This window comes from Halyomorpha halys, unplaced genomic scaffold, assembly GCF_000696795.3.
Source record: "Halyomorpha halys isolate HHAL.00 unplaced genomic scaffold, Hhal_1.1 Scaffold128.1, whole genome shotgun sequence".
Taxonomy (NCBI): Eukaryota; Metazoa; Arthropoda; class Insecta; order Hemiptera; family Pentatomidae; genus Halyomorpha; species Halyomorpha halys.
Window position 1 is genome coordinate 1,813,131 of NW_027110898.1, and position 19,787 is coordinate 1,832,917.

General features: G+C 29.4%; 2 protein-coding genes and 1 non-coding gene across 6 annotated transcripts in view; 2 read left to right on the forward strand and 1 right to left on the reverse strand.

The window, feature by feature from the left end:
• The window catches only part of LOC106678231 (synaptic vesicle glycoprotein 2B), a 19,917-nt gene extending 16,520 nt beyond the window's left edge, over positions 1-3,397 (reverse strand). The window contains exon 1 of the mRNA XM_014416635.3: positions 3,228-3,397. Coding sequence (XP_014272121.1) covers positions 3,228-3,282 — 55 coding nt within the window. The 5' untranslated portion in view covers positions 3,283-3,397. The remainder of the gene's footprint in view (positions 1-3,227) is intronic.
• On the forward strand, positions 165-368 carry LOC112210292 (U11 spliceosomal RNA). The gene has a single exon (XR_002945081.1). It is a non-coding gene; the product is annotated as a U11 spliceosomal RNA (small nuclear RNA).
• A 6,068-nt stretch (positions 3,398-9,465) lies between the features above and the next one.
• Positions 9,466-17,733, forward strand: LOC106678229 (zinc finger Y-chromosomal protein). 4 transcript variants are annotated; one of them, XM_014416627.3, is made up of 6 exons: positions 9,466-9,623; positions 11,454-11,519; positions 12,582-12,647; positions 13,890-13,958; positions 15,208-15,261; positions 16,299-17,733. In XM_014416627.3, the coding sequence occupies exons 1-6, from the start codon at positions 9,611-9,613 to the stop codon at positions 17,000-17,002; spliced, it is 972 nt and encodes a 323-aa protein (XP_014272113.1). In that variant the 5' UTR covers positions 9,466-9,610; the 3' UTR covers positions 17,003-17,733. The 4 variants fall into 4 exon arrangements, with proteins under 4 accessions (XP_014272113.1, XP_014272114.1, XP_014272115.1 ...); XM_014416628.3 differs by lacking the exon at positions 9,466-9,623 and adding an exon at positions 9,815-9,937; XM_014416629.2 differs by lacking the exon at positions 9,466-9,623 and having other exon boundaries at positions 12,582-12,651.
• The last annotated feature ends 2,054 nt before the right edge of the window (positions 17,734-19,787 follow it).

Genomic DNA, 19,787 nt, shown 5'->3' on the forward strand with positions numbered 1-19,787 from the left:
ATTTAACCTCCTTTCTTGAAAAAATATATATAACAATATTAATATACACCTGAGTATATAAACATGTAACTGGTGCCCTTCCTTTGCCACATGGCATTATAAGGGGTTGGGCTGGGTCCGCTGTAGGCGGGGGTTACAATATTGGCCCAGGAGCCGCAAAAAAAAAAAAATGTGTTTGGCACTTAGATGCCATAAATGACCTATGGATTGCGTAGGGTATGGCAATCAAGACATACTCAACACGTAATTTTTGTCCTACTGGGGATGTACCTTTGGGTCCTTAATTGGATAAAAAACTGGCGGTGGAGTGTGATTGTGACCAAATCACCTCCTTGCACAACCGTTGGTCAAATAACAGTACTTCCCTTCAAAGTACTGAACCCTGACCCTTCATGGGTTGTAGCGGTCCCGATTAAAAAAAATAAAATAAGTATGTAGTACTAATAAAATTCCCATTTCTTAGTACCAGAAAAATGAGTATTAAATTTAAATTATGACAACTCTTTTGGTAAAAAGTTACAGCTTTGGCAGTTTGGAAGTACGTTCTCAAATTTCGCAACTTTTGGAGTGTTCAAATTATCCAGAGGGGCGCTTCTCTTCTCCCCCATTATTCCGTGAAGAACTCTTTTGAAACTGGGCGGGAAGAAAGGCAGGATTCACATGTTCTATTAGTCACCAACTAACAAGATGACTAGATGAAATGAAAATTCAGCTTATTTTACTTAAACTTTTACCTAGGATTAGGAATTGAATCCTTTATATTACTGTCACTGTGTTATTATATCTTTAGTTTTCTAGTGTCATCATTAATTCACTATAATGATTCATTGATTTAATTGTCAAAACAATAACAATTTAATTTTTGACCTAATATATCAAGGAATAAATAATATAATTTTGTAGGTTGTAGGTTGTGAGATTGGTATTAAACAAATTAACTGTGATTAATCACTGGATACTAGTTCACCCAAAATTAAAGCATTAGTTTATAATACTTTAATAAATACATACTAGTATATAAATATTTACTATAATTATTTCTAATAAGTAAACATTCTACCATGTTGTATTCATGACACATTGCCAGTGTACAACAGTGTTGAGCAAAAAATAATTCAATTTTCATAATAATTTGGAATTACATTGGTTCAACAGAGGACCACGATTACAACTACAGTAGTTCATTGACTGGTTGCAATTACCAATTTTTATTATTTGTATTCATAATTTTATTTCTATAATTCGAAATCAGAATTATTTTAATTGAAATTATGTTTACTCAACATTGGTGTGTTCTTATCTTAAAATAAATACATCATTAGTGCCTAATTAATAATATTTCGGACTGAAAATTCAAGATTACTAAGTTTAGGCGTAAAGGAGGGGGGGGGGGGTAAAAGCAACAGTTATGCTAGTAACTGTATTTTTAATTATTATTTTATTGTCGACCATAGATTTAATAGGAAATGGTGTTGATCGATGGCGAAATGAAGAACACAATTAAGAGAAACTTATTTTATTTGTCACGATGTTTCGACATAAATTTAACGCTTTCATCAATGTTGACAGTGAGAAATAAAAGATTAAAAAAAAAAATATCAGTATTAAAACTAAATTCCATAATGTAGTCAATAATGAAGAGTAAATTTATTTTAAACACGAGTAGACAGCAAAAAAAAAAAATTATTAGCTGAGTCGCCACTTGTACTCTTAACTAGGCTTCTCACCCACTTATATAAACATTTTAGACTAATAAAGATTGTAATATTCCGGTGCCTAATAAGAAAGTAGAAACAAACAATTTAAATAAAAGTAAACCAAAATGTTAACATAAAGAAATTGTGTCATTACTTGCATTAAAAAAATGTTCAATGAGTTTACATAGTGACTACAATTAACAGGATTTGTTTTTGTTTGATCCTTAAGTAAACACCTATAACAAAACAAACGACGTTACAAAAGTTCAAATTGCCGTAGAAGATTTCTTAAAAAAAAGGTATTGTTTCTAATTTGTGTTCTATTGTTACCGTTAAATCCTCATTGCAAATATAATTTTTTTTTTATTACTTTAGTAATCTCATGGGTAAGTCATTATCCAGGCGAAAATATATGGAAATTAAACTTTCTGACATATAGTACATATATTTTACGTTACCCCGTTATAAGTCACTTCTTTGACCAATTTTTTTCAGGAACTGTTTTACTTCAAATCGAATTCAAAGTTGCAATGCTTGAATTTTTTTTAATCCAACGAACCCGTAAAAAAAAAAAAAAAAATACTTCTAATGTAAAATAAAGCTAAAAACATTAATTTGAAAGCAATAGATGGTTAAAAATGAGAATTGTTCAATTATTGCTTTCCCGAACATAATCACTTCGGATAAGGGCTATATCAAGCCCCTTCTGCACCCTTAGCGAGGGCCTTCTGAATATAGGCGTTGTATTACAGAAAGTTCACGTGCATTATTTTTTAATAACTTAAAACAGTTCTTCAATTAACTTGTAATTTTTATTGTTTGATAAATTGACACCATTCTCAAACACAAAGGGATTTTTCATGGTTAATTTTGCGTCACATACCTGTACCGTCGACACTGGTCCTGCTTCGAATATGAAAGCACATTTATTTAATACAACAATATTTCAAATAATTCTTTTATTTTCTTATTTCTTAATTATATTTCTTCAGTTGCTTCCAGCCCTTGTGAATTATGGCATCTGTTGAGTATTTTAATAAGGGATGTAAAAAAAAAAAAAATCGAGTACATTCATTAAAATTGTTATTTTATGATTTCTTTAAGTCAAAGTCAGAGTTGACTCAAATAAAATATTACTATTTGAGTTTCATTTGACCGCAAACGGATCATCTTCCATTTATTACTACACACGGTCAATCACTGATCTTCCAGTAAAAATACACATAGTACATGAAACTTTACTAATAATAAATACCACGAAATATGTATTAATGTATTTAATATAAATACCAGTGGTCTACATTTCAATTCAAGTAGGATTTGCGAGGAATGAACCCGATTTAATTTCCAAAACCGCATTTTTGTACCCTTCTTTTTGTTCATGGTATTTTAATGTATAAAAATTTTATGGAAATTAAAAAAAAAAAAAATGAACAGTGTTATAAAACACTTCTAGAAAATATTCACCTCAAGTTGCAAGACCCTTCCTTATAAATTTACAAAGTTAAAACATAAATTCCCATTACTTACCACATATTGCCAAAGCTTCATCTAGAGGAACATTAGCTTTCTTAGAAGGTCCCATTTTTAATCCTTAATATATTAAAAATATCACAGATAGCTTAAAAACACTGTCGAACGAAGCCCGCGTTCAGTGTGATTACATTTGGATGGAACAGGTTAGACCGACGGTGTGATCATGAAGAACATATCCCTTGCGTTAAACTATATATAAGCAACTATCTACCATTCATTGAGGGAAGGTAGCTGAGCAAATATTGGACAACGATCTGAGATTATAAATGTCTTATGTAATTTCATTTAAACATAATGTGTTATGAAATCGTAAATAAGATTATTGGATGTTATCAGAGACAAAACTATCGGGTAATTTATTTTTTAATAAATTAAAAGTGTTCATGATAAACGTAGATTTATTTGCTATTTATTATTAGATGATATGTCCTTGGAAAATGAAAAAGTAAATTTTCATTTCTCTACTTACGTCAGCGGTTTCAGATTCAAAGAGAGTTGAAGGTCGAATCCGAACTAATTACACGTCGTTCAAAAGTAATTACTTTTTTTTAATTTTAGATATTTAGTTAAGTTTAATTAAGACACTTAGTTTGGTTTTATTACTTATCAATGCCTAGTTCTATGTGGAATAAATTTACGAACCAGCATGAATGCTTATATTTTTCATTTTATTTTAAGTAGTCTTTGAAAAAACTCATAATAAAAAATATTGGATTCTACCAATTTACAGACCGTACTTTACACAGGAAATTTTCGAAAACGGTTCCAATACCTATATAATTGAAATCTGGACAAACCCAGCATAACAAAAACTATTAAAAGAAACAAAATTTTATAATATTAAGTTTTGTGTAAACCTTGATGCTGGACCAAATTATTATATGTCCTATGAACCAAAAAGTACTTTTAAAACTCATTAGTAGAAGCATAGTTTTAGTTCTGAAAACTACCAACAGATCCTAAAATAACAAGATACATTCAAAAATTTACTGTAGAAAAAAAAATGTATTAAAGAGGTTTTGGAATCAACGCAGCGAAATATACGGCAAACCAATTAAAAGAAGAAGAATGGACATGTAAATCAAATATTTTGTTCGAATGATGATCTACCGAAGTCTAAGAGACACATTATACAATACCCTGTTTCCTAACATCAACCCAAATGTACTGACAAATCTTGAGAGCAAGAAAACATTAATTCAGACTGAATAGTTAGCTAGCTGCTAAGAAAGCATGTTTACTTCTTAATAAACAAGAAAATTATAAGAAATATAATCACTATCACTCTTTATGAAGCTTGTAATTTAATAATAATTTACCCATCATAACTTTAATATCTTCTTTGATTACAAAACTATATATACTGCAAAATATAAAATCCTTGAACAACGAGAATAGTAATGGACAACATTCAATTTATATGTTTACTAGCAGGGATAGCAAACCGACATTATTTGAATGATATGCAACCATTACCAAATCCATGCAGCCGAGAGGCATGGAAGGACGAAATTATAATTAAAGAACTTAAATTTAAATTTTGATCGTCATTGCGACATAGCAAGGAAACAATGATTCAAATACCACCATTTGAAATTCATCAGTGTATGTTTTGCCAATGTTACTCTATTAACAGTTCTCTTCTCTTTTTTTTAACATAAAAAATGTATTTACCTGGCAATTTTTATGGTGATAAACATTGAATTGGATGAATAAAGTGTATCACAGTGACAAGAGAGGTATAAAAAGGAGCGGCACCTTCCACTGGCGTCATTCCTACAATCATGGTTATATTAGGAGCCTTTTTTAGCCTTTTACGGGTAAGAATGTTGTCATGTATTTTTTTATTTTTATTTTTTTAGTGTATTAATCTGTCATCACGGAATCTTTTTTAGTCATTCATTTTTTGTACATTAATAGTCAATGTGGAGGTTAGATGTAAAGAAATGTAGGAGACCTACTAAGAAGCTTTACTTACAGTTATGAAAACCAGCCTGAATGTTTTAATGAGTCTATTTGCTCCATTCAATTCAGAATCATGTAACTGTATTTGTTCATTTCTGTTCATGTTTTAGTTTTATATGATCCGAAAGAAGTGACTTTGTCCAAATGTCAGACCGAGATGACGTACAATGTACTATGGAATCCACGTGTTTTCCAGATAAACTGGAAAACCCATTAGATGTTGAAGATTAAATGTAATTTAAGCAATTATAAAACAAAATGGTAGACGAATGTGACAGAAATGGAAGTATCGTCTTGAGTTTAATTTAAAAAGAAGCACTCGATTCCGAATCCGGTCAAATACTTCAACAATGTCCAAAAATACTCAAGTTGGATACAATGTATGCTCTAGAACCATCGATATAACCTCAATTCCCAAGGCACTCTCCAGGGTGTAGTCATTAATTCTCGGAGTATACTGAAGACAAAATCTACCTTAGGGTTCTTTGTTATATTGATCACAATTGGAACTATCTAAGATATTACCGAAACCATGAAACTGAGAGTTGTCATATCTTAGGCAATATAATCCTCCTAAGTCAGTGATTTTCTATTTTTTGTTCTAGGTGGCTTGTGGACTAGTCATTGTTTTAGTTATTATGTTTTTTCTCAGTATGGTTATACTGAGGTAGACGTTTTTCAGAACGACAGATGGCAATAATACGTTAAAAATAAAATTCTAGAGATAAATTAAAATTAAGGATCACCTGTTGGGTGCATTGATCACTCAAACTACGTTGTGTCGCTGTAACTAGTATCCACTAAACTAAACCGTTCTGCTGGGATTTAGTTGCGGACGAGTGTGAAGGAAGAGTGATAAATGGACTAGAAACATAATTTAGAAGAAATGTTGTCAAGAATGTATCGAAATGTTTCCTTTCTCATTCGAAAATAGGAGTGGTCCTCGTCGATTTGAAGATCATGCCACAAATAAGAAAATTCTCGTTTTATTTAATAAAACGGGTAGTTAAATTAACAAGTATTGGATAAAAATTCGAGAACGAAAGTTGAATTTATAGCTTATGCAGTACTATTTCTATGGCTTTTAATCATCTAACACCTACTTAGCTAATATTTACGTTTCCTTTCATTTTTCCTATCTTTACTGAGTTCCTTTTTGTAATTAAAATAGTGTAAATTGAATTTAATAGACGACAAGTCACAAGAACACATAAACATATGTACATCGACGTTTGTTTCTTCCTTTATTAACCTAGTATTCGTACAAGCCTTGGATTTGCGGTAAGTGGCAAAAGTGTGGATCCAGCATACGAAAGCTCTAGGGGTTAGTATTCTAAATTATCACGTGATCAGGAAAACTAAATTCCCAATTTCCAAGTATATATATCATAATGATTCTCAAACTATATAATGACAAAACCGCATCATATCGAACAATCAGCGAACTTCCTGTATGTTCCTAAAATCTTCCCATTATTTGATAACAATATATATGTAAGACCTGTTGATGTATTAAGAAATACGTACATATCAGATCATTAATTTGGATTTAGGACCTAGTTGCTATTCAATGATGCATCATTACAAAGAGTGGTGGAATACAAATCCCGTCAGCTTCACGTACGGACCACTAAAATTGATTACTTTCGAGCTTATTTCAGGTTTAAATAAAGTAAATAATCATATTATCATTTTTCTAATACTCCGTTAAGCCATTGGAGTATTGGTCTCCATATGGTTGGCCATGAGGCTACTTCACTCACTATTCGTAGTATAACTTCAATCGAGAGAACACTCACTTGAAAATATTAATTAAACAGTCTATGTATATTACTTCTTTATTATTATTACTATGTATATTTTTTTGTGGATTTTAGCAAAATAAATAAACAAAACTGTTATAAATAAAAATAATAAAGTCATTTTTTCTTAAAGACCAAATACAAGGAAAAAATTCAAAACAAAGCACACAAGTGCAGATTCGGCCTTATAAATATATATCTGCACCGTTACAGCACATGAAGGGTCAGGGATCCAGTACATAGTAAGGAAGCATTGTTTCTTGAACTACTTTTATACAAAGAAGTGATTTGTTAAGATCATGTTCATCTGCCACATTTCCTCCCAATTAAGGGTACCCATTTATAATACGAGCTGGATGGAACCAAGTATCAGAACATATAAGAACATAGTATCACAATAAATAATTATCTGCTACAGCTGGATGGGAATCCTTGGAGTTAATAGCATAACGTCTTACCCACAGAGCAACCCCACTCCCAGCAGGTCCGACATTCTATTATACTTTGTCTGGTAAAAAATAAATAACTTAAAAAACAGCTTGATGGACGGTACCGCACCAGACCTCGAAAAGAAATATACCGAAATTAAAGTTATATCTTAGAGTCGCAAAGGAAATAACAAATAATGGAACTACGGAAATCGACTGACGAGGCAAGACTAGGTTTATAGAGTGTAAGACAACTAGATTGGGTTTGTTGATGATATGGGGTGGGCGGGAGAGGTGAGTGCTCCGCACCGCACCGTCTGTGGCTGGCTATGCACATATCGACTAATAAAACAATGTCAGTGATGAAATATTGTAGCAATGAATATGAAAGTCTAGTCGAAAACTTAATGCTTGAACCTTGTATTTTTATGACGTTGTTTGCAACCTCTTTGTAATATATTAATCTTGATCGAACAATATTTTTTAGAAGCACTGGAAACCGAACTTGGTGTTTGGCAGGTTTCTAAGATTCAAGTCCATCATCTATTCATTCTATAGTATCGCTTCTTCTTTATCGTTGCATGAAACTTTCGTTTTCTTTCCAAGTGGTTTGAATTTGATTATATTTTTGTTTAATTTTGTTTTGTTTACTGTTCGCACCTATTTTCTTAAATTTGTAAATCATTATTATTTGCGAGATTATCTATAAATAGGGCCTTTCGTGCACTGAGACAGGAAAGCTGCGAATTGTGAAGCAACAAATTCGTGTGAACATCATTATTCGTCTAGATTCGTAGTAACCAAGATGACTCTTCGGAACGGTTTTTCAGATGAAGAATTTTTCACTTTGGAATTATTACCTTTGATTCATCGACATACAAGCCCAAGCGATGTCAACGAAAAAAAAAATGCAAAAATAAACGACCAATAAAACATTCTATAGTCTCCTCAAATTATTTTTTTTTTCGCTCGTTAAGCAATAAAGTAATGATCTGAGCTCGAATATATAAAATGAGATACAGTTAGGAGTCTTTTAGAAAAGAAAGTATTAAATGACCAGGATATCTTCTGTCGGAAAGTTAAGCAAGTAGGCAAATTAGGAGATATTGTGTATAATGCGAGCTCGTAGATTACACTAAATGGACTCCCCTTCTTAGTCTAGATAATTTTTACCCCAAAGATCGACCTTTAGCGCTGTAATCCTCTTCTTCAGTAAATCAGATGATAAAAAAATGGCCAAAAATTGTGGGTGCCAAGTCTTACATCGAAGGGAGGAAGTGAGGAAGCAAGTGATGAGTAAGATAGCTTTGAAACCTAGTATTATAGATAGTTGTAAAGTATTCTGATTTTTTGTTGTTTTAATAGAAACAGCGGTTTCTCCATGTGAGTTATAAGTTGTGAATTGGATGGGTTATTAGTTCTGTAATCATCGCTGTGAAATTCAAACTGTGGTGTCAAATCTGTTATTAATGCGTCAATCCGCTTCTCATGTAAATATAAATATGGTTCAGCCCTAGTTGATTCAGTGCGTTTACATTTCTTAGTATGACAGATATGGAATCTACACTGATTCTATTAAGTTATATATTTCGTTGAGGGCAAGGGTAGTGAAATCACTCCTAAAAGGAGCCTTATATTATTATCCAATTCAGTAATCAAATATAATATGCAACTTGATGAATTTTCAATTGAAGGTGTCTGTTAGATAATATACCTATTCATACCTGAACGTCACTGTTACTGGTGTTATGCTTGTGCCAAACAATATCTTACCCAATTTCGTCAACATACTTACACAACCACAACACATATTTGTACTTTCATATATATAAATTGTTGATATTGTATAATCTATTATAAAATATGTAACTACTCTTAGTTAATTTTTATTTGACGTTATTAGTTTTTAATTTAGCTAAGAGAAAGGAAATAAAATACGAAAATTGATTTTACACTATCCAATTAAAACGATCATATTCCCATTTTAAAAGGTATACTTTCAGCACGTACTTTCATTAGAAATGACTATTTTTAGCCAATGCTTGAAGTAGACGAAATCATTTTAATACCTCTTTGTATTGGAAAGAGCCGTTCTATAAACTGATAGTGAGATTTGAATTACTTGGTTGAGGAAATTGATTCCTTTAAGAATTGATGTTCAGTTGTTTTATTTTACTGAATAATGCCGTTTTCAGGTAATTATGTCATGTTGTTAAACTAGATTCCAGCTATTCTAAAATTGCCTTGAAAGAGCTCATTAATTATAACTTTTTTTTGTTTTACTTAGACTTCTCATTTTATAACTACATTAATTTATTGCTTGTCAACATAACCAGTTAAAATCGGATTTTATGGCAAAGTTGTTTTCATTATAATATTTATAAAACAATATTTGCTCGGAAACTAAAGAAATGGTTCATGATATTGTGTTATCATATGCTACCTGTTTAAACATTGTGCTGGCAAAAAGATTTGATGTTTCATCACATTTCAAATTTACTTATTTAGTGTAAGCAGATTTTTATGTAACAGCGATGATATTTCTAACAAACAATTTCTATAATTACCCATTCAGTTTACTTTTTAATGAAATAGAACTCCATGGTAGTTGACACATTGGAGGTGTTTTGGAGCTTGTTTTGTTGTCTCTGAATGAATTTTTAAAAGTAATAGTTTGGCATTTCACTTGTTGCTGAATCAGTCTACTAGAATTTAATCCATTTTGCTGTGTTTTTCTTTGTCTTTACTAACTCCTAAACCAAAGTTGGTATTCGAGTAAATATTTTTTTTTTTTATATTCGGTTAAATATACTTGGAGATCAAACTTTCTTCTTAATGCTGACTCATATCTAAGATTTCCTTATAACTGTTTCTTATAAGTGAGTTATACTGTACTTTTACTTTGGTTTCATTATTTGATTTTTTGCCCTATTATTCCTTCATCTTATATATTTATTATTACATTTGTTTATTATGCACTATTATTTTTGTAGTATAATTTGTTTTTGTTTTTTTTTGTGTCAGTTTAGAATTGATTACTGTATTAGCTCTTTTCAATTTCCTTTTTATTTCTTTTAAATTTATACAATTTCACATTTATCATTTTTTACTATTTTAGGAATATGCTGTTTATTTACAGTTGATAAAGACCTTCAATGTGATTTGGTGTTAACTTGCAATAAACAGTTGTTTCTAATTTGTTATCCTTTTCTCGATTGCCATCTGGACCATCTTATCCTTATGTTATATATTGTCAGCTTATGTAAACCCATTAAAATTGATTTTCATGACAGCTTCTTATGACTAACATAATTGAACTTGTAAAAGTTTTTTAATCATTGATGAATTTCAGGTGTATGGTATAGAAATATAATGTATCAATAAATAAAATAGATTATCCATATCTTACGGCTAAACAACAAATAATCAAAGAATACTGAATGCTAGTATTCCATTTCATTTCTTATACTTTCAACTGAAGATTATTAATATATTTTTGATTTTAGCAGAAATTATCCTTCAGAAATTTTTGTGTTAACTTCGAAAATATTGCTTGTTTATATAAATGTTTTTGTGTTGATAGGAGAAAAAATTAGAAAGTTAAGCTTTTTGTGAATTTTCCTACAATCGTTATTGAGTTATTGGCAGTAGCTTAGTTGTGGAGTTTTGTCATGTTTACCCTACTTTCCTGGGTTCATGCCGGCTTCACTGTAACACTTTTTTTTTATCCTGACCCACTTCTTACAAAAAATATATGTTTATAAATATATAATATATATTTTGGTTGCTAATTTCAAATCAGACAAAAAATCAATGATTTTTAGACCACTTTAATCAATCATGAGTTTTTTTAAATATTAGTTTTTGTTTTGTTTTTCATTTAATATGCTAAATCTGCCATAATTTTTATCAGCCTAACAGAAGAAATTTCTGAAGAATCAAGACAATAAAACAAGTCTAAAAAATATTATAGAAACTATTTATTGCATATTGAAATGTTTAATGAAGTTAAATTACTTTTTTAGGTATCGAGGATGTAACCAGCAAGATGGAGGTGAAACAAGAAGTTGATAATTTGTCTCCAATATCTAGTATGTTCACTTTTTTCACTCCTTGCGCCATTTTCCCCCTTATTACATTATTAAGTTTTTCCCTTTCAACAAATAAAATGAATATAAATTAAGTGTAACATGCTGAAGATTTGGATTTATGACATTATACATGTCAAACAATAATGATTGTTTCATTTAATGACAAAGAAATTCAAATGGTCGATTAGTAACTTAATAACACCAAAAAAAAACTTCTTCACTGAGAAAATTAGATAAGTTATAATTATTGTAATAGGTATAAAAAAAAGTGTAATTAATGAGGCAAATTGTCGAATGAAAAAGTCTTAAAAGTGTAGAGGTAGATTAATGAGTAGCATTGATTTACTGTGTCGATAGAAATTAGTATCAATAATTAGCAAAACTATGATATATAACAGGGCTTAAATGCCAATGTTTTCTCCAAAATGATCTCTAAATTTGTATATTTAAAATAATTAACCATCTTCCAATGTTTTTAGTACTAAAAAAAAGGATAATTATGTACTATGAAAGGATTAAATAAGTCCTATGAGAAGAAGATGATTGGGGGAGCGGTCAGCAAAGATACACAAGTAAACAAAAATTATCTTTTTATTTAAAAGAATTAACCATCTCTCAATGTTTTTATACTAAAAAAGATTTTTTTAATCATGTATTTTTCCTTTTATTTTTTAAAATTTATTTGTATATCCTTGCTGACCGCTCGCCTGACTATCTTCTCATATCAATCTACGGTCAACTATTTACACCTCATTATAAAGAAATGCTACATTGCAATAGTATTAACTATATAGGATCCTCGATTTGATAAATAGTTAATTCAAAAGAAGATTAATTTTAGCTCTTAGTACTCTACATTTTCTTATTTCAGGGAATGTCCAACCTTCATTAAAACCATTTTATATGGTGACCAGCATTATGCTCTTATAGTTATTTTTTTTGTCTGTTTTATTTTTGTGGAGTGGAATGAAAGTTTTTATTAATTTTATTGTTGTACAAACAAGTAACATTCATGTTTTAAATAAAAATACCAAATATTAAAATTTATGTTTTGTTTTTTAGGTTTTGAAGATGTAAATATTAAAATGGAAATAAAACAAGAAGTTGATAACTGGTCTCCAGTGATTAGTAGGTTCTGTTTTCCAATGTCCTTGATTTTTGTATACATTTGAAAGATACAGGGAAAAAACGATCATAGTCACATTTTATACATTTCATGTTGTTCAATTAAAATTAAGTTATCTATCTCTACTGACAACTCCATTTCAGTTGATTCGGGCTTTAGGCGGGGTGACTTATTAGACATATTCCTTTTTAATATTGTTCTTCAGACTACCATGAGAAGGGTAGAAATCAGATAATGGGAGAACAATATTTCACAGGATGACTCAATTGCTTGCATTTGCTGATGATGTCATTGCAGGATGATCAACACTATTTGTGTGATGTATAACCACTTTTAGACTATGATTCAGCCTGTTGTCACATATGTGTGCAAGACATGGACCCTTACAATGGCATCTGCAAAACAAATAGATCACTTTGAAAGGAAAATCCTAAGACGGATAGTAAGGCCTAAACGGTAGGAAGGACCTCTCCACCTAAGAACAAACAAGGAGGACGATTTAATGTACAGCGATATAGCTATCTACCATTTCACTCGAGTTCAGTGCATGAAATGGTTGGGACATGTCCTGAAAATGAATGAAGCAAGGACACCAAGAAGAATTACCTTTACCATGAGAAAACAGATGGAATTAGTTGTTTGGTTAGATGGAATTGTAGTTGAAAGATCTAAGAAAAAGATTAGTATCCATCAGCTGTGCAGCAAGAAGGGATGACTGGATAAAGGTGTAAAAATAAATTTCACTTGTATTGATTGCAATAACAATTGAAAAAATGTACAGTTAACAAACTAAAAAACTGAGAGTGGGACATGCTATTTTAGTGGCTTAAGCAATTATAAAATAAAATTATTCTTTAATATTTTCATTTTTGAAATTTTACTTTAGAGAAATATCTCTTCATGGTATAGTAATGAGAAAATTTCCATATGAAACTTAACTTATTGAGTTTAAGCTCTAATGGATCAAAACTTGAATGAGGTCAACAAAATGAGAATACCTCTATATTCATTAATTAATTGAATTTTAAAGAAATCAGTTTGTAAAATGTTAATATTATTATTTTATTTGTAAAATGAAATATTATTTTATATTTTTAAAATTTCTATTCTTGTTCTAAGGTAGAAAAAGATTTGATGTAAGGAAGGGTGAACATTATCAATGACAGTTATGTAATAAGTAAGAAAATTTCAGTGGTTATTTATGAAATATTTGAATCATATCGTAAACATTTAATTACTTTTAGGTATGGATAATATAGGCATTAAATTGGAGATGAAACAAGAAGTTGATGACGAATTTTCTGCTATATCTGGTGAGTTGAGATTTTGTTGTTTATTTTTAGTATCTTTGTATGATTTAGATTTAAAAATAAATGTATTGATAAAAGTATTACATTGTTCTCAATTAAGCCAATTGATCATTTATTACCCTAAGATTACGGTGCTATTCCAAAAAGTATGGGAAAGTTGAAATTCATTCTGTGGATCTACCACAAAATAAATTCAAACAGCCTAGACTGGATTCGAACCAGCAACATTCCTGAACCAAGGTTGCTAAGATGGCGCCTTAACACTCTTTACCTATGTCATTTTAGGACTAATTGTTTCATTAACTTTTTTTTCCATCGCCTTCTTCGTGAACGTTCCCAAACATAGTCAATATCCTTGTGAGCTAGGGTCCCTGCCACTGTTATGATGGTTGAAATCTGCAAAAGTTATGGGAGAGTCTTCATTTTGAAAAAAAGCTATTCCATAAAAGAGGACATTTTGAATCATCTAAATGTTTAGTAACTTTTAAGGATTGTTCGATCTTCGTAAATCAATTCCTTTAAAAAAAAAAAATTGTTATCATTTACATTTAGCCATGTTTTTAATAAAATTATTTTATTAATTTGTTACATTAAATGACCATTACTTTTTAAAAAATTATAATTGCCTCTAAAGGTCAATTGCATAAAATTGTAGATGATTTTTTTTTTTTTTTTTTTAAACAAACTAAATTATATAATGCTGAAGATGGAAACAATCCTTGAAACATCAAAGAAAAGAATAAATATACATATTTAAAACATATTTTTGTTCTAAGTTAACAGCATTTTTATGGGACCAGCAAATTTGTATGAATCAGCAAGATAAAAGAATTCCTAGGATACAAAACATTGAGATTCTAGTGTATTTTAATTTAAATTTTACATTTTTAGGGTCTACTGAGTCCAAAATAATAATTCTTAAGCAATATTATTCTAGAATACAAAGTATAAAAATATACAGGAATGATACTTATTTCGTAGAAATGTTTTACTGGAATTCTTATTGTTTTTAACAATCTAAACAGTTCTTTAAATATATATACATTGGTGAATGAGATTATATCCTGAACTCTTTAAAGGAAACATTTTTATTAGCACAATAACTTATTTTTATTAGTATTATTTCATTTTTTCTTTTTAAAGATTTTTTGATTATAACATACATAATATAAATAATTGTTTATAATAGTTTTTTTTATTGTATATGGTAAAAATCATGTCTGTGGTGATAAGTTATTATGAATTGTTTCAGGATTTAATGAACAGGAAAATACAGTGAACAGTTCAATGCTGACAGATAGCAAAGGTATATCTTATTAAAATGTAAGGCTCCCATAAAAAAATAATATAAATATTGTTATAGTTTCTTTAGTTTATCATTTTATGCTCATCGTTTATTGTTTTGGCTTATATTTACTTATTTAATTTAATATAAGATTATAAATACTTTTTTATTTGGGTTTAGAAATGATTATGAATATTAGCTGTTACTAACTTCAAACACCTCATTCTTTTTAGAATCTATAATATTTTTTAAGAGAATGTATCAAACATAATTTTTACAGTTGTAACTTTTGTTAATTAAACAAAGTTAAGTAAATAATAGTAAAATTGAGAAGCAAAGTGCTATGTTTAAAATAGCCGACTCAGTTACCTATCACAGTGGGCTTCACTCGTTCAACTACTACATATCCCCCGTATGCCAGAAATGGCAAGGAAGGGGAATAAAAAAAAACTGCTACATTAAGCAAAAATAGATAAAATAATGACCTTAATACCATGGTATTAGTCATGACTAAGACTAAAAAAGATAACCCTCCTCCATATCCTCAAAAGATAAATATATATCTTTAGAATTTGTAAATCCTAAAAAATAAATAAATTATTAAATAAATCAAATTGTATCCTTGTATAGTCTCAACACTTTTTATTACATCAATAGTCCAACGTTTCGGCCATCCTCCAGGACACTCTTCAAATATAAATTCTCACCTCATCAAAATTTAAAATTGTTTTGCAGGCTATTCTGCCCAGGTCATTAATTATAGATCAAACACACCCTATTTTTTTAAAACTTTTAATTTTCAATTAATCCACACTATCACGATCATATAAAAAAACTAGTTATGAATAAATAGCTAAATACTAATAGATAAATGTTCAACCTTTATAATGATATAAATGTTTAAGAAAATACATCAATTTCAAAAACATCAAATTCAACTTAATTTGAAATTTCTATAGATAGAGTAAGAATGAGAGAGTTATTTACTAGGTTAAGTTATGAATAATTTATTATCACAATTTTAGAAACTTCTAAGGAAGATTTGCATTAATTTTCAGATCAAAAGGTTTCTTGTTACCACTGCAGTTTGGGATTTAGCAGGATTAAAAATCTCAGATTACACATTCAACGTAAACACCTTCAACATTTACGAAAACAAAAAAATCAGCCATGCTTATGGAAAACAAAACAATGCGAAGGAAAATATCAGTGTGTACTGTGTGATTACAGAACCTCCATTCATTGTAACTTGACTAGACATCAATTAGCATTACATTCATACAAGGCTTATCAGTGTTTCCTTTGTGATTATAAGGCTGGACGCAGTGATTTATTAAAAATACACAACCTACGGCATCATACTAATAGAAGACCATTCCAGTGCCTTTATTGCGATTTTCGAACTGTAGAAGCTCGTAACTTAAAGAGGCATATGAATAATAAACACAAACCAATCTCTAAAAATCCTAAAGGCAAGAAAAGGTCTAAACTAAAGACTTTTGAATGCTTATTATGTGATTACAAGGCAACGTACATATCCGATGTATATAGACACATGAGTTCTAAGCATGGCGAGAAACAATACCAATGTACATTGTGCAACTACAAAACTGGATACAATATTAATTTAAAAAGACATTTAACAGCATGTCATTCAAATGACCGTCCATACAAATGTAAATTCTGCCATTTTAAGACTGCTATACCTAGTCACTTGAGGAGGCACTTGAGGGGGAAAAAACATAAAGCACTCTTTAATTGAAGCTAAGTTTCTAATTGTTTTCATTAATTTGTGTGCCTTAAAAAGAAGTGTAATGAAGTATTTTATAAAACTAAGATGTTTCCTAAAGAAGAGGTAAATTGAGAAACAGAAATTTTAAGTTACCAAAGATACCAGAATGAAAGGAAAATTTTATTTTAAGCCAGTGTTTCAAAACAATTTACTTTGTTTTATTTGACTTGCTTCTACATTTACTTTGTGTTGTTTGACTTTGAGGTAAATAAAGAAAAATAAATTTTAACTTACCACAGGTATAGATACCAGAATGAAAGGAAAATTTTATTTTAAGCAAGTGTTTCAAAACCATTTACTTTGTTTTATTTGACTCTCTTTTATATTTACTTTGTTTTATTTGACTCTCTATTACAATTACTTTGTATTATTTGAGTTTGAGGTAAATTAAGAAAAATAAATTTTAAGTTACCACAGGTATAGATACTAGAATGAAAGAAAAAATTTATTTTAAGCAAGTGTTTCAAAACTATTTACTTTGTTTTGTTTTTTTACTCTCTTTTACATTTACTTTGTATTATTTGACTTTGAGGTAAATTAAGAAACAGAAATTTAAGTTACCACAGGTATAGATACTAGAATGAAAGTGTTTAAAAACTATTTGCTTTATGTTATTTGACTTACAAATAATTTATTTAATTTTATTTCTAGTCTTTAGAATTTATTTCTATTTGCTCAAATAAAACTTTTATTTTGTTATATGTGTATGGTCTATTTTTTTTTTTAATATCTTTTTCATTCCTTCAAAAACCACATTCTCATACCTAAAAATAAACACTACCTATGACATTAAAACATAATTATCAAGGATATGTTCGGTCGTGTGGTCAAAAAGAGAACAAAAATAGTTAGCAACTATTTATTTGCCAATATTTCACCATACTTCATTAGGGCTAAAAAAGATACAAGACTATAAATAGGTTGTACAATAATAAGTAAATATAAAAAAGAAGTAACATAGACTATTAGATTTAAAATAAACAGGAGAAGTAAAAATAGAAAAGTTGCGAAAATTGTACACACTAAGAGAGTAAGATGAGAATAAAGCTCAAGAAAGACTAAATAAAAAAAATATAATACTTATAATTAAATAAGGAACAAATCAGAACCACTTCTGATTTGTTCTTTATTTAGCCCTTATGAAGTCCTGCAAAGTGGGGTGAATTGTCGGTAAATAAACAGTTACTATTTTTGTCTGCATCCCCAATCATTTCCTTCAAATTCAGTTACAGTCTATCTTTTTTTTATAACAAAATATTAATGAGTGTAATTATAGTGTAGTACTTTAGAATGTGTTCTGCTAATTGTGTATTATGTTACATCTCAAAAACTAAATGTAATTTATGTTTCTTGTGTTTTTATTCACTAAAGTTCGATATTCCATTTATATTATAATTAAAAAGGTGTTAATTTGATTTGAGTTTAAACTGTTGAGAAATTTTAATCTCTCATCAATCATTAGAAAATATTGCTTATTTATTGAAAATCTAATTTCTGAGAACAATACCGGTTGTGACATCCATGCAAAATTGACTAGTGGCTTTTATTTATTGAATTTCAATTCTCTATAAAAAAAAAGGAGAACAATAATGCAGACTACTAGCTTTATAAAATCCTTTGACTGTGTTAAGAAGAAAGAAGCATTAAGAAAATAAGAAATAAATGGATACAAATTTCTGTGATAAAGTAAAGCATTGAGGAAGATTTAACTAAACTATTTCTCAGTAATCTTAAAATTAAAATAGGGATGTGCCAGGGTTATGTTGTAAGTATTTTTTTGTTGAATTTGTCAAAGACATAAATCTTCAATACAATGTTAGCATGTTTAAAGGATTGTTGAAGATCAATATTGGCATTTTTAAGTCAATTAAAAAAACAAAAAAGGTGGATAGGGATTGATATTCAAATATTAAGGCACAGATTATTAGGGACGGTCCACCTAGAACTATTATCACAAAGGAACTTTATCTATAACTGGAGCCGGTTATCCATTACAACCTTTAGTACATACTTGGTTAATATAACTATTAAGCAGCTAAATGTTTTTTTTTTTTATTTTTATCTTATTTATTATTTTTTTGGATTTTTCTTTCTTTTTTTTTTTTTATGTATTCTGAAGTGATAACATTTAATTGTGAACATGTAAATTTAATTTTTTATCTTAATTTCCATCAAAATATAAAATTTAAGGTATGTCTAATATTCATACCAGAAAACATTAAATGGATTAGAAACTGACACATATGTCTGTTACTGTTACATAATGAATAATCATTTTTATAAGCTGGAAACATTGAAATTTCACCTTAGACTTCAAATGATATGACAATAAAATTATCTAGTATCGGACAGGGGTTAAATTCAGCCTCGTAATGACTCGAGTTTATTCTTTAAGATAAAATACAAAATTATTGACAACAGTATAGGTTAATAAAAATTATTTAGGTTTGCTTTCGTAGTAACTAGTGTATCTTGAACTTTTTTAAAAATCCTTTAGGGACTAGAAACTAGAATATCAATGAAAACACGGCAACCCTGTGGCCTACAGGATAACGCTTCAAATCTATTCACAGATTTATCAGTTTCGACCCTTGTGATATCTAGTGAATCTCAAAGCATATCCTAGCTACTAGAGTTCATACGAATGTACTTTATTATTTTCTTTGTTTCTAAAGATCAAATAGTAAAGAATTTCAATGACTCCACCCAAGAAACCCTTTTGGTTGGTGATTCAAAAACACAAACATGATAGTAG

What these genes read in the sequence shown, in the direction of transcription:
- LOC106678229 (XM_014416627.3), top strand. An exon ending in TAACTGGTCTCCAGTGATTA is followed by an intron (nt 12,648 to 13,889) that starts GTAGGTTCTGTT and finishes AATTACTTTTAG; the next exon opens with GTATGGATAATATAGGCATT. An exon ending in CGAATTTTCTGCTATATCTG is followed by an intron (nt 13,959 to 15,207) that starts GTGAGTTGAGAT and finishes GAATTGTTTCAG; the next exon opens with GATTTAATGAACAGGAAAAT.